The sequence below is a fragment of the Triturus cristatus genome, chromosome 4_1 (assembly GCF_964204655.1).
Source record: "Triturus cristatus chromosome 4_1, aTriCri1.1, whole genome shotgun sequence".
Lineage (NCBI taxonomy): Eukaryota > Metazoa > Chordata > Amphibia > Caudata > Salamandridae > Triturus > Triturus cristatus.
The window spans coordinates 992,812,614-992,828,421 of NC_140585.1; the positions used below are offsets into that span (position 1 = coordinate 992,812,614).

Consider the following 15,808-nt stretch of genomic DNA (forward strand, 5'->3'; position numbering starts at 1 on the left):
GGCATCTCTTGTGGCCAGCAACCTCACAAACCCCGGAGGACCTGGCTACCTTTTGGCTCTAAGCCCCTGGGACTCCCATGAGTAGAGGCTCTACTCAAAACCTACCTCTAATCCCTGGCAGCAGCCCGGAACCGCGAACCCAGCACACTCTGCACCAGCCAAGCCTGGCCAGTGCTGGAGTGGACAAAGAACACGAGGACGACCCCACGGCGACTGTGACCCCGAGTCCGGCACCCAAGGCCCTCCCTCGACACTCCTGAAGGAACCTGCAGCCTCAGAACAAGGTGCCCCCCCCAACCGCGATCAACAGAGGGTAAGATTTCCCGACACCAAAAGGCACCCCTGGACGCGGCGCCCCACGGCCCCCTGTGCCCAATCCTGGGGTACTCACCTATCCTCCAACTACCCAACTTACCTCTCGAAGCGGTGGTGGCACCTGAAGAATCCTCGTCCCCGAGCTTGCAGTCTTTTTCCAAACCGGAGATTTCCCATTGAAATCAATTGAGCGCCCGAAGGCTCAAAAGCACCCTGCACCCAGCCGCCCGAGTGGCCTTGGCAGTGAAACCTCTACACCTACCTACTTCCCCACTTGCCCTGAGTAAGTGGCCAGGAGCCCAGCTCCCACAGCCGCATGGCTTGCCAGTCAGCAGCCACCAACCAAGGCCCCCCTATCCCTCATAGGATAACATTGGGCCTAACTCACTCTGCACCCAGCCGCCCTAGAGTCGCTGAGGGTGAACCAACTGTACCTACCTGACCCTGGGGGACCCCTGAGTCTATGCCCAGAACCTCAACTCTGACAGTCGAGTACTTACCTTTAAACCGATAACTCTATTTTCTTCATAGGGTAACATTGACTGGCTTTTTCCTGAAATTTCTTCTAAGTGTGGACTTTTCAAATCTTAAAATGTTCACCAAAAATCAGCCGAGTAACGAAAACGAAATTACTCACCTGCTCTTAGGTGAGCTCCCAGTGCTGGATCTTGGTGCCCAGCACTAACTCTGAAAAATACTTACAACTGTACTTAACAGTAACCCAATTTTCTCCCATAGGAAATCATTGACTGTTTTTCTGTGCAATTACTTTTAAGTGTCAATTTCTGCAATCTTTAAATATTCTTTAAAAATCGTATAATATCTGAAAACGTAATTACTTACCTGTTTTGGATAAAGGTCCCAGTACTGAGTCTAGGTACCCAGTACTGGATTACAAAAGTAACGAGAACATACTCTACCTGTAACTTGCATTTTCTGTCATAGGGAATCATTGACTGTTTTCTATAAAATATTTTCTAAGTGTCAACTTTTAATATAGCTAAATATTGTTTAAAAATCATCACAGTAATTAAGTCGACTTTCATCACTTGATTCTAATTACTGACCCAGGACTGAATCTAGGATCCAGTCCTGGAATTCCTAAGTAATCTGTGGCAAATAACATGAACCTTCCATTGAATTCAATGCATTATTGTGTTTAAAATAGTGTTAGCTATTGCAACCACTTGTAACTGTTTACAAAAGTCAATTACATATTGTAAAAGTATTTATATAAAGCATCTCATTCCGAGAAAGTATATTTTAATTCCAATTGTTGGTTCTAAAATAAAACAAGCATATATTTTTTATATATAAACCATTGGCCTAGAGTTCAGTTATTGAGTGTGTGAGACCATTTGCCGACTGAGTGTGTACAACAAATGCTTTACACTGTCCTCTGATACTGCCTTACTGCTCGACCAAGCTACCACTTTAGAGAGTAAGGTTATATCTAACTTTAGCCTCTGTCAAACCCTTGGGGACTGTGGACTCTGTACACCCTGTACCTATTAAGGAACAGTATATACAGAGCCACTTTCTCACACCTGGTTCTAAACCTTGAAAAGGCCTTTGACTGCCTCGAATGGGGATATCTGGTGGCGGCATTGTCGTACTACGGGGTGGGCCTCGGCTTCCTTCAACTGGCAGCCCTTCTTTACAAGGACACTACGGTGAGAGTGAGAACCGGGCCGTACATCTCTGATGCTATCTCTATTGGCCGCGGCACCAGGCAGGGGTGCCCGCTCTCGCCCCTCCTGTTCGCGCTCGCAATAGAGCCTCTGGCGGCCACGCTCCGCAGGGAGCTGGCTGACGGCATCCCCCTGGGCGATGCGACACATCAGGTATCGCTTTATGCGGATGACCTGTTGGTCTTTGTCAGGGATGTGTCTCACATTCCAGTTGACCTGGAGCGTATTCTATCTAAATTCGAGGCCCTCTCGGGTCTCCGGGTGAACCTGCCTATACGCGTTCCGAGCCGACACTCCAGACCCGAGTTATCATCTTAGGGGTGAGCAGGTACAATGGCGACCGGATACCTTTCGTTATCTGGGTATCCAGGTATATCGTCAGCCGGCGGATCTCGTGGAGTGTAACTTGGGCAGAGCCGTGTCCGCTGTCAAGACTCGGATGCGGTTCTGGGGTACGCTTCCCCTCTCGGTCACAGGCCGAGTAGCCTTAGTCAAAATGGTGATTTTACCCCGTCTCCTGTACTATTTCGCCAACCTGCCCATTTATATTCCGGCATCTTTCTTTGCGGTTTTGGCGTGGTGCCTCCGGGACTTTCTATGGGGTACTACGCGTCAGTCGCGTTTCCCAAGTTGTACCTTCCCACTGACCAGGGGGGACTTGCAATGCCGTGTTTTGAACATTACTACCTGGCTGCACAGCTACAGTGGGTAGCCAGATGGCTGCCAGACAGAGGCCGTGAGGATACTGCGACCGCGGCACACCCCCCTTTCGCTGGCTGACACCATTAAGCTTTTCCACCCGGCCGCGAAGGTATCGAGGTCTGTACCTGTTCTTTTAGTGGTAGCCTACAAATGCTACCGTTGGTGCCTCTACCTTACCCGGATCCGGACTCCTTATGCCCCGGCCATACTGCTCGAAGGCTCTCCTAGTGGGCAGGGGGTGCTCAGCGCTTCGAAACTCGAGGACTGGAGTGCGGCAGACATACAAACACTGGGGGATCTTTACCGGGACGGGACCCTTCTTTCGTTTGCTGCCCTGGCGGAGGAGACTGGGTTAGCTCCCGGTCACTTTCTTCGTCATCGGTCTTTGGTGGCGACACTCACGGGCTGTTGGGGAGATCTCAGGGATGAGCCAGAACAATATCTCACGGTGCAATATCTCCATGTCATGGGGCGAGGGAGACATCTGGTTAGGTGGTTCACGGCATCCTTGCGCACACATGCGGCGATCAGTTTGGCGCCGCTATGTTGTAAGTGGGAGGCGGACCTGGCCCGACCCGTGACTGACAGAGAGTGGGGCAGGGTGCTGCAGGGCCCGACGAGAATTCCCAGGAACATGCGCTTCCGCCAAATACAATTCTTCATCTTACACAGAGCATATCTCACGCCCACCTCTATTAATAGATACTTCCACCGTGTGGATGCATGCTGCCTCCGCTGTGCGGAGCTGGACGTTGGCCTAATTCATATGCTGTGGAGCTGTCCCGTACTGAGTTCGTACTGGCAGGCAGTGCGGGAGGCGCTCTGCGAGTGTACAGGTCGCGATATCCCATTTGAGTGGCCAGCCTACCTATTACACCTCTTCCACAGAACTCCTTCCACAAAGGTTACTTCTCGGTTCATTGACTTGGGGTCCGTGGTGGCGAAACGGCTACTCACCAAGCGCTGGAAGGCGGCTGCTCCACCACACATGCAGGCATGGCGTGGTTCATTCTTGGTGTGGGCTAAGGCGGAGAGCACGGCCCTCTGGAGGGTGGAAACGCTAGGCCTCAGGAAGACGCCCATAGCAGCCCAGTGGGAGGCGCTTTTGCAGACCATGATGCGCTCGGGGGGGGGGGGGTGACCTGAAGAGGCCTGTCAGGTACGTGATGAGGACGCCATCCCGGGGGGTATGGAGTTAGTTCGTCCGGGCGAGTGTCATGGCGTACAGTAGCGAGTGCATAGCCAGGTTGGCTGGGCACAAGAGCGAGCGCGACACTGTCTGTGTAGTGGCCCGTGTTGGAGGCATGGGGCTGGGAGGGGACGACCTTACGGGACATGGGCAGGCAATACTTGAACAATGGCCGGACTTTGCTGCTGTTGCTGCACTGGTTGGGCGTTAGCTGTTTGGCCCCTGTTATTTTATGATTTGCTATCTGTTTATGGAGAAACCCTAGGAGAGAATGGGTGAAGTATCAGTACTCTTTCTCTGGGGTCGCCCCCTCCTGTGGTAGGATCACAAAAGCGGCTTTATAGTTGTCACCACAGTTGAGAGGACTTTCACGGTGACAGGAGACCAGGAGGTGTACCCATTCTCCACAGACCAATGTATGTTCGTCCAGGTGCATAACCATGGTATTAATGTTGCTGTACATTATTCTGTGTACATAATGTGATGTACACCTTTTCAAAAACAAAACCCTCAATAAACAGATTTATAAATGAAATAAAAGGCATTGTCATATACAATGCCAATAGCTTAAACTGGCGTAAATATGAGACGTATTGCATTGCAAATGCTTGATTATACCAGACATCTCAAAAGTAGATGGCCAGACCTTAGAACCGAAACTGAGAACCCTTTCTCGCACTTAATTTTGTTATAGTTACTGCAGTAGGCAGTCACCTTGTGAGCCTACAAAAGGTCTTCGATAGATGGCTGATGTGTTCTATGACGAGATGTAACACAGCATACGTTGCAGCGCGCAACTGATTGCTATCTCGGAAAGTATAGAAAACGTTGAATATTTTAAAAGCTAGTGGTATTAGCAAAAGCAGCTATTACCATGACTTGGGAGAGGAGCATGAGGGGAGGGAAGCGCAGAGATAAAGAGGAAAGCAGCACATCCTCAGAATACCATCAAAACACAAAATACGTCTCTCCCACAAAACAGTCCAAAGTAATCGCAAAGTATGGGATACAATGCTACCTGCAACAGTCAGCAAAAGGCACCCGTAGCGAGACAAGCACACACATCCAAGAAACAAATGTATAACTAATGACGCCATTTTCATAAGTTTTATTTCATATAATTATGTTTAATAAAAAGTTTTCAAGTGACACAACCCACCAAGTAAACACAAAATACACAGACACCATACACGTACAAATCCACGATATGATTAGTATGCAGACATATCAGTCCTCTGCGTTAGAAGTGATATTTTTACTGACCTCTGCAGCTGCATTCCAACTGATACCTAGAACTAATCGCCAACCTCAAGCCGGGGCAGAACGCGCCCTCTCGTACGCTCCAACCCCCACTGCACCCTAGGATTCTGTATTCCCTCCTCCCGTGGACTGACCCACCTAGCACCCACATTACCCTGACAGTTCTAGATGCCACTTATTTACACCCTCTACGCCAATGTTCTGTCCTCCCAACAGTATTTTTTCTAGATGGAGGTTTTGTCCACTTTCAATTAACTGCAGCCAAGTTGCACCCCGTCGCCCGACACTGGCTGTGCAGCTCCGCTGACACACCTCGGCATTATCTGAGTTCACGCCGAGGGTCTCCGATCTGTGATGAGGAAACAAAACAAGGACTGGAAGTAGGGGCCGAGCTCCCTCCCCCGAGCCGGCGAAGAGCTCTCCCCCATGGCCGCCAGCCTCCAACACGTCCCACAGCATTCTTCAGAGACGCCGATGCCTCACTCCTCCTGGACGGAAATACAGAAACCAGGCACTCAGGCAGCACTGAGAGCCATCGAGGGATCAGTACAAGCCATCCGCGGTGCAAGGTCACACAGCTGGTCTGCTGTGCACACTTCTGCAAATTGACGGGGCACTCCGGGGCCTGGGCAGATGGGTGCACCCACTCTCCTAATACAACCCACCTAGAGGCCCAGCCTTCACTACGGCTGAATGTCCCCCAGAGCTGCCAGCGGCTCCTGGGGGACGCCCCAGAGATGGCCGGAGCGCTAGAGAACTCGCCAAGCCCCGCATCCCCCTTCCTCCCTGCACTGTGAGATGTGCACACCCCTACACATCCCAGTCCATGAGCGAGGGCCAGGGTGAAACCCGATGCCCCAAGTCCCTCCGAGCCCAGAGGGGCGTCCTGCGGTGTTGGGGCCCTGCCATGAAAGCACCTAAGGCTGTGCACCACGCTCTCCCCTCGCTTGACGTGGATGGCGCCAGGCACACAGCCCCAGGCCTCTCACTCACGTAGACACTGCACTGACAAAGCGGAGGGTTAATAAAGGAAATAGTACATGCCCCGTGTAACAACCAAGTAAAGGGTCCAGTAGCCATGGGAGGATACAAATGACGACATGGCTGTATTAAGGAGGGACTAATAAGCCTCATAAGTCATAATGAATCAGAAGACAGTATTTACAAAGGACAAAAACACAAGACAATGAAAAATAAGGGGGGGGAGTGGGCGAATCTTCTCTCTGTATTGAACTACCACAGCTCTTCGCAGAGCAGCGCTGGCGCGCTGGCTCACGTCCGACCTAAGAAGCAGTTCTGATTTAGTTGCCTGTTACAGAGACTGCACACATGCCATTTAATGATAATTGATGTACTTCAATACATCCTGCTTTGGAAAAAACTAACAGGAACACAGAAGGGCAGGAGCCATGGGTGGGAGGGAGTAGCGAGGGTCACCATTTGCTCTGGTACGGGCTAATATAAATTCTGTGTTGTTTCCATTATATCGCTATCCTTGAACGTCTTCACTAGTAATGTATGTTATTTGATGTACTGCACATTGGAAATGCGACTTGGCATAACATTGCGCCCAACAAATGGTGTTTGTATTATTGGAAACTATAATAAAAAAAATTAAAAACAAATGCTCATCACCACCCTTTGATAAGCCAAAACTGCTCGCCCACACTATCACAAAGAGAGCATTTGGGATTATTTATTCAAACCCTGTAAGCCAATAAGGGTCATCTGGACTTTCTAGATAGTGTACCTCATTTTGGTGCACTACATAAAGCGACAGCTTCCTACACCCACAATATTGCAATATACCGTGGGGCCAACAGCGACATTGAGGGCAATGTCTTAACCTGCGGCTTAACATACAGCAAAAGTAACTATTAGCATGTACTTTCCCAGCTTCTGTCTGTTGTATATCACTTCCTGCAAGAATGTATTTTATCCCTGCAGTTTCAAAGTTTAGCTTAACCCTGAAATTACAATTGCACAACTGTGAGTTGTGGTCCTGCATGTAACTCCAACTTAAGTGTCATTACCCTTAAAAATATATTTCTGTAGGCTGTTCATGATATAAAAGGGTGCCCCTCGTCCTACTAAATAGCAGATCAGAGAGCAAATGCCCCTTTAAAGACCATGGCATCTACTAGCAAGTAAATGTTGCTTCATCTGCTGGGTGTTTGTCATCCATTGCTGCTAATGCTAGGGTGATGACATGCATACAGCTTGGTCATGAGAACGCAAATCATTCTCTGCTAGGTTGACTCACATTTCATTCTTCAAGGTATACAAATGCAACAGCACCATTGTTGGAAAATCCCTACATTGCAAAGACCTGCAGATGTGCTGAAAGAAATTTCATCCACATGGTTTGTAAGCTTCAGCCGCTCTCTCCGAAAAACGGCAGGACAAGCATTCCTCAAAATGTGTTTCCTAATATTTTCATATATTCCTCAAAGCTTTCCTTACTATTTTGGAAGAGCGGGGTCACAATGTGATACTCTAGCCAAAGGTTGGGGAAATAAGGAACATCTAATTGTGAAGGTAAATTTGATTTGGGGTTACATACGAGGTGTAGAAAAAACAGTATGAATTTGAACAGAAGCTGCTGTTTGCATGCATGGTCTTCTGACTTTCCTCCATGCGAAGCAGCTTTGTTTTGGAGGACTCAGAAATGGTTATACGAAGGTTATTTATATGGGGAAGATGCTCATGATGATAAACTGTTGCTGCAGGTTGTTAATATTTCCATGTACAATTTCAATTATTCAAACTAATGATTGTTTATTGTGTTTTAGCTTGCTCTTCGGAATGAAGAAGCCGATAATGAAAGCAGCAAGTTAAGAAGAGAGGTTGGCAATAAGTTATTACCTTTTATTAATATTTCTCTTCATTGTAGATTAAAATAAGAGATTTTATTCTTTCTGACCACTTTTTCAGAATGTGTACAGTATGGTCCCGTAAGCCCTCTATTGTTCATAGTTCTTTGCACGTATGTTGAATAATATAATAGGTGTTATATGGTAAATAGTGCAAGAATTCTACATTAGTGGAGAGTGGTTGTAAAGTGTAATATTTATTAACTTGATCTAAGCATTTCTGTAATTAATATTCTTTTTCCAAAGAGAAAGTTAGTGAAGTAAGAGGAAAGTATCTTTTTCCTGTCTACGTTTGCAGTTGCACATGTTGATATTCGATGCACATTGCTCTTGTGCCTAGTTATATACACTTGTGATACCTTTTTTGATAAGCAAATTTTTATTTTCTTGAAAAGAACAAGGATCAGAAAGCATATACAACAAACCGCTTGAATTGGCATCAAAATGACTTATCACGGAATCAGTAACAATCAGTAGCAAGACCCCCCCCCCCCCCCCTCCCCCAACCTCCCGCCCCCGTCACCCTCCCAAGACCCCCCAGCATCACCTGAGCCTCAGGCGGGCTACGGTCGGGAATCCGTGAGTCTAGAGGGACGTGAGATTGGACCGCATGGCGCAGTTGGAGATATTTATAGAATTGCGAAGGGTGTAAAGAGAACTGTTTCTGGAGCTCCTGGAAGGAACACGTGGCTCCCCCGCCACACATCACCCAAGCGAGAGATCCCCAGAAGATCCCATGCTCGAAATCCTGCAAGCCCCGTTACCTCCCGCAGCCATGTACCATGCCAAAGTGGTGTAACTAGGGTCAGCGTCCTCGACCAGCGGGTGTGCCGTAAGGCGGCACGCCATGCCAGAAAGGGGACCAGCATAACATCCGGGAGCGACAGGGGGATCGCCACCCCGTAGACCATGTTCTGAATAGAAGAGAACCCAGTGAGTTGCACCTCTAGCCTATAGGCCGGATCGTCCCACCCGCCTGAGAACCAATCATGAACCACCAGAAGCCGAGTGGCAAGATAATACAAGTAAAGATTAGTCATGCTCCGGCCTCCATCATATGAAGGAATCCGGCATCGGTCTAGGGCTAGATGGGGCCTACCGCCACCCCAAAGAAATTTAGTCGCAATTTTGTCCAAGTCCCAGAACCAAGAGCGGGAGAAGGAGCAGGGCGTGTTCTGTAGTATGTATAGGAACTTGGGGAGGATCATCATCTTATAAAGTGCAATCCTCCCCAATCGATTCAGTGGGAGCGACTGCCACTTTACCATGTCTGATCTGGTCTTATTGACCACGGGGGCCACATTGAGAGCCCAGCAGAGCTCCGGAAGAAGGGTGATCCAGATCCCTAAATACTTAAAGGAGAGTCTCCGGAGGGGAATATCAGACTGCCAGTCGAAACACTCCCTAGACGGGTGCAACGGGACCAGGACAGATTTCCTGGGGTTTAGGTGGAGACCAGATGCCTGACCGAACCGGCGAAGAATCTGGCGAACACGAGGACCCGAAACAGCCGGATCCGAGAGATAGAGAAGGACATCGTCCGCGTACAGAGCAATCTTATCAGGGACCATACCCGGCCAATCCCACCCACGGAGAGTAGGGTCAGCATCGCCAGGGGCTCCATTGCCAGGGCGAAGAGGAGGGGCGAGAGCGGGCAGCCCTGCCGCGTCTCCCGTTCTATGGAAAACGGGCGGGATAGAGCCCCATTCACCAACACTCGGGCTCGTGGATCCGCATACAGGACACGAACCATGGCGCGAAACTGGGGGCCAAAACCCATTCGCTCCAAGATCTCTCCGAAATAGTCCCACCCCACCGAATCAAAGGCCTTTTTAAAATCGACCAGCAGAAGGGCCAGATAAGGAGAAAGGCGCTCCCGGTGGGCCAGGGCGAGATGCAGGCGCCGCAAGCAGTGTCTGGTCCCTCGGTCCGGCATAAATCCACATTGGTCCGGGTGGACCAGTGAGACAAGATGCGGGCGCAGTCGTTGCGCAAGGATGGTAGCGTATATCTTAAGCTCGGTATTGATGAGAGATATCGGCCGATAATCCGAGCAGGACTGTGATGGGGGTTGCGTTTTGGGAAGGACGACTATTGTGGCCGTATCAGTTTCTGGCGGGAACGAACCCTTCTCCACCACCTCAGCATAGAGATCCAGAAGCCTCGGGGCAAGGGTCTCACGGTAGTGGGCATAATATTCCTGTGGGAAGCCGTCTGGTCCCGGGGTCTTCCCGGACGCCAGGTGAATGATCGCTTCATCAATTTCTTGCAGCGTGATGGGCAAGTCAAGGGTCTCACAAGCCTCCCGTCCCAGTCGCCCAAGGTCCGCCGTGGTCGCCTCCATCATCTCCGCAAGAAAGATTCCCGGCGCCCGAGCCCGGTATAGTTGGGAGTAGTACTCCGCAAAGGTCTGTGCCACTGCTACGGAGACTGTGTGGGTCTCGCCTGTGGAGTCCACAATGGCAGGAATAATCCGGCTTGCCCGGGGGTAGGTGGCCAACCGATGGAGAAGCGTACCGTGCTTGTCCCCCCACCCGTAAACCTGGGCCACCGAGGAGCGCAAAAGAGTCTTCGCCGCCTCCATAGAGTGCATGCGTATCTCGTACCGCTGAAAGGCCAGCCGCCGCGCCCGCGTGACGTCCTTCAACGCCTCCTGGTCCCGCTCAAGTTCCAAGGCCTGTGCTTCGCAAGCCGTGAGCTGCTGGATTTGTCTTTGGCGCAAAGGGTGGCCGAGGAAGAGACAGAATCTACATTATGAAGGTAATAATTAGTAATCTCCTCTCCCAACTTTTTTCCGAAAGTCCTTGTCTTGAAGGAACCAAGCATTCAGACGCCACATCGGGCGAGCTGAGAAGGGAGGCGGGCCAAGAGCGAGGAGCACTGGCGAGTGGTCTGAAAGGCCTCTCGGAAGAATGCAGGCGTCTTGAACACCCGCGCACTCGGTGGACGGGACGAAAATTAGGTCAATCCGGGCGTGTGAATAGTGTGCCGCGGAGGTGTGAGTATACTGGCGAGCTTGTGGGTGCCAAACCCTCCAGATGTCGCACAGGCCCTGGGCTTCGGCCCAGCTCGACAGCTGCTTCACGCGAGCGGCTCTGGCGGGAGAGATCGAGCCTGTCGTGTCCAGACGGGGCGTGTAAACAGCGTTAAAGTCCCCCCCCTAGAACGAGCGAGCCCGCTGGAAGTGCTGGAAAAAGATCCGCGGTGTAGGAAAGGGCAGTCTGCAACAGGGACGGCGCTGCATAAAGGGAAAGCAAGGAGAGTGGTCGCCCCTCGAGAGTGCCACAAACTGCAACGGCCATTCCCTGGGAGTCTAAATGCACCTGGGCCAGTACAAAGGGAAAGGACCGTCTGATCAGGATAGCCACCCCCCGGGAGCCCCTAGCAAAACCTGAGTGCCACACCCTATCGTACCCGTACCGGGCGAGAAAGGGACATTTATTGCCAAGAAGGTGGGTCTCCTGAAGGAGGAGCACGTCGATCTCCATACGCTGTGCATATTTGAGGACTGCCATGCGTTTGAAACGGTCCAAAAGACCATTTACATTCCAGAACAATACGCGCATGGCGGCCTTGGGAATGGGTGTGTCAGCCATAGTTGTATTCGGGGGCACGCCGAACAAGAGATCTCGCCTTCCAGAGTGGCGGGGCCGCGTCCCTCCGTCCGCAAGACACTCCATAAGCTAAGAGGAGCGAGCGTGGAGCAAAATACGACATTGCCCTAGCATGCCGTGGAAGCAGATGCCATTGTGAGAGACACATCCCTTGCGAGGAGCGGGTAAACCCGGAGTCAAACGCCAGGAGGGCCGGGGAGCGCGCAGAGAGGGGCCGCCCGTTGGGCACGGCACCCACACCGGATCTGAGGGGGTCGCAGGCGCGTGGTCTCCCCGGAGGGAGAGACATCGGGAAAGCGGACAGGAGATCAGGTCAAAAGTGTCATGATGCCTTAGAACAACAACAATAAGGGGTTTACCCTCCACCAAAAAAATCCCTCCTAGAAGGAAAAAACAACCCCAAACCAACCCCGACCCCCCACCCTATACTTCGAAAACAGAAGCATCTGTCGCCCTAACGATGTGTAACAACAGCCAAGCTAAAACGCTCGGGCCTGAGCACATAGTGGACCCCCCAGTAGAACGGAGCAAGACTAATTCACCTGCCCTGGCCGAGAGCTGCGAGTGTAGTGGATCACTGAGGCCCAGTCTCTAGCCCTGTCAGCCTGGTAAGCAAATTACACCCCCCCCCCCCCCCTACACTTGTGATACCTAATGAGATGTGTTGACCTATGATGGCAAAGCAGGAAGTATTGTGCAATATATATATATATATATATATATATTTTTTTTTTTTTTATGCAAACCTTTTTTATAACAAACAGTAGGCACAGCACATATGTTCAATGCACGTTGGAGGCACAGTTCTTCCCTCCAATGATACAAATGATTTGCCAGGTCTGTCAATTAGAGTAAGCGCTAATATACGCACAACATTAATTAGGATGACAAACATTTACCCTGGTTCGTCCACCTCAGCAGGGAGTGGACTTGTGTTCAGAAGAGCCTGTCGAGCAAGGTAAGTTTGGTACAAACCACAGAAGTTCTTAGGCTGGCTGCGGGGGGGAGCACTTCACTATACAATTCTGTCTGCGTGTTGCAGTACAGCATGACTTGCGACCACTCCTGTATTGTGGGAGGAGGACCTCGCGCTCAGCGCATGGCTAATCTACGCTTTGCAATAAGCATATCTATTTCAACTAATCGCTGCATTCCCTTCTTGACTTTCTTAGTGTACCCCAGCAAGGCTATAAACGGGTCAGTGGCTCTTCTGTAATTTCGCTCAGCGTCTGAAACACCGTTTCCCAGAATTTAGCAGTTAGCGGGCGTGTCCAGCCTGCATACAGAAAGTCCGCAGGACTCACTCTGCACCTCTCGCACTCAGCTGTCTCGGGCAGCCCATATCGAAATAGCCGCTCTGGGGTGTAGTAGACTCTCTGCAGGTATTTAAAATGAATTATGCGATGCCTACCATTTAGGGACACTCGGCGGGTCGCCTCGCAGCAATACCTCCATGTATCGTCATCAATATTTAGACAAGGTCCTTTTACCACCCCAGTCTAGACTTTGTATAGAAAGTGTTTGCGATAAGCCTGCGCAATTCAATATATCTTAGACACTAACTTAACAGGTGTTTCTGCCTGCAGTATAAGCGTGAGCGGGGTAACCTCATGGCGTTCCGCCATATCTTCGCCGAGAATCTCGCGCAGCGCATGTCTCACCCTATGACACTGGAATTGCACTAATGATGTGGGTGTAACGCTCTCCGATAATACCTCATTCCACGTGCGAACTTTCCCCTCCAAGAAGAGGTTGTCCACCACCGTAATATTCAAAGTCTGCAATGCCACCGTCACAGCGCGGTCTCTGCACACCGGGAGCCAAGCTCACCAGTCCAGCGGAATCAGTGGGGAATAGAGAATGTTACAGTCCTGTCATTTGACCAAATCCCGCATGCATGAACTGTAGAATTTATGGAGTCTAGAATTTCCGTGCGGCGATCCGGCGGGCGAAATAGACTAGTGTGTAGGTCAGAAGGTGCGACTGCCACCCTCTCAACATGCAAGTGTAGGGGGTCCTGCTTCTGGTGAAACCAATGAAACGCATGTGAGCTTTGTGCAACTCTATAATACAAGTCCAAATCCTGGACTCCCAGCCCTCTCAGATAATAAGGCAGAGTAAGGACCTTCCACTGCACTCTCGGTTGTTTACCCGCCCATGCCAGTTTAGTTAGAATAGTGGTGATAGTTTTGAAAACGTGTCCTGGGAGAACCGTAGGAATGTTTGAAAAGAAGAATAAAAACCTAGGCAGTATCACCAAATCAAATCAAATCAAATCAATCTTTATTCGGAAGCCAAAGAGGCAACCATAAAAGTACATGAAAATACAATTGACAATGACATCTTCACAATTTTCAGCATGAAGAAAGCAAAAATACTAAAACAAGAGAATATATATAAAAGGTACCTCGCTAATGCAATGACATACAAATGTTATTATACAATTTAATAAGAGAAAAAGAATTAAATTGACATGTCACAGATTCTGCCTATGTCTCACTACCAATTTCAAGTAAGTAACTATCTGTTTAGCAAACAGCTCAGTGTCCAATAGTTGCATAACAAGGAAAGCAGGACGACATCTACGTAAACCCCAAATTTTCAGAATCGGGATTAGCCAATGTTTTCTCAAGTCGTGGTAAAATTTACAAAACAATACTGTATGGAGTGTAGATTGAGAGGAACTCATATCGCAAGGACAGGATTGAAGATGTCTTTCCCAAGATTTAGATATAGGAAAGGTAACCGAATGATGAAAAACATTCAGTCTAAGCCTTGTTAAAAGAGATCTCTCATAATCAGTAATGTTAAATGTCAAGTAAGGCTGGATTGAAAGAGTCGTTTGGGTCAATAAGGAATATTGAACTGTGGGTTTGTGGGCTTCGCTAGTTAACCTCCGAGATTCTAGCTGAGCGAGGCACAGCTTTTTGAAATGTTTCCTTGGGATTTCAGCGATTTTCAAAGGGGAAAGATAGTACTGTATCATACCCAAGTCATCTAAGAATCTCTTTACATAAGAAATCCATCTGACCTTATGTGCTCTATCCAAGGCAATACAGTCTTTTATAAACCCTTGGGTAAAGGTGGTATCTTTGGAGGTCCAAATGCGGTGCCATAATAGCAAGGGTTGAATCCTTATTAGATCTGCTACAAAAGGCAATCCTACTTCTAAATGACATACATAGTTTGAAGTAGTCCGCGGGACTGCCAGGAGGAATCGTAGGAATCTGTTTTCTACCCTTTAGACCTCTTCAATCTTAGCGTAGCCCCACACACCGGCCCCATAAATTACGCTACCGATGCATTTTGCCTTGTAAATTTCCAGGAGTTCAACAGTAGGTCGTCTTCCTAATTTGCTGGCAAAATTAACCAAAGCAGCTGGTTTTCTAGCAAAGGTGAGTTTTCTAGACTCAATGGCACTTTTCCAGGAGCATGTTTGGTTGAAAACAATACCCAAATATGGGTACATATTAATGCTCTCTATTTTTTGATGGTCTACAGAAATAGTCATTTTGGGGCATATGCATCAACATTAGCATTTGCGATTCCTTATTAGCGAAAAATAAGGAATCGCTAATAAGGAATAGCAAAAGGCTATGCATGTAGGAATCGCTATTCAAATAGCGATTCCTTAACATTCCTTATTACCGAATCGGTAATACCGAATCGGTAATAAGGAATACCTACCCATTCATTCCTATGGGCTTGGAGGCCCATAGGAATGAATGTAAAGCCATTCTGTATTAGCGATTCGGTATTACCGAATCGCTAATAGCTGGAGCACTTTCAAGGGTGCCAGGGTGTCAAAAGGACACCCTGTTGCACCCCTGAAAATGATATGTGCACATATGTTGCACACACACATGCTCTAAGGGCATGTGTGTGCGCAACATGACACTTTGAAAAATGCACAAAAGTGCATTTTTCACAGTTTTTGCAAATTACCATGCAGTTCATCTTCATGGTAATTTGCTCCCCTTATTAGCGAAATCGCTAATTTTTTAACTTTGATGCATTGCATTTAAGGAATCTCACTTTGGGATTCCTTAAATGCAAGAGCTATTTAAGGAATCGGTATTTAAGGAATCCCTATTTAAAGAATCGCTATTTAAGGATTCCTTAAATACCGATTTCTGCTTTTGGGTTGATGCATTGGGATTGGGT

The 15,808-nt window shown here is 48.9% G+C and overlaps 1 protein-coding gene across 4 annotated transcripts in view; it reads left to right on the forward strand.

Annotated features, from left to right (window-relative positions):
* Positions 1–15,808, forward strand: part of CEP290 (centrosomal protein 290) — a 1,516,454-nt gene that overhangs the window by 136,019 nt on the left and 1,364,627 nt on the right. For all 4 annotated transcript variants that reach the window (XM_085653911.1, XM_085653913.1, XM_085653912.1 and 1 more), the window contains exon 7: positions 7,950–8,003. In XM_085653911.1, coding sequence (XP_085510037.1) covers positions 7,950–8,003 — 54 coding nt within the window. The remainder of the gene's footprint in view (positions 1–7,949; positions 8,004–15,808) is intronic.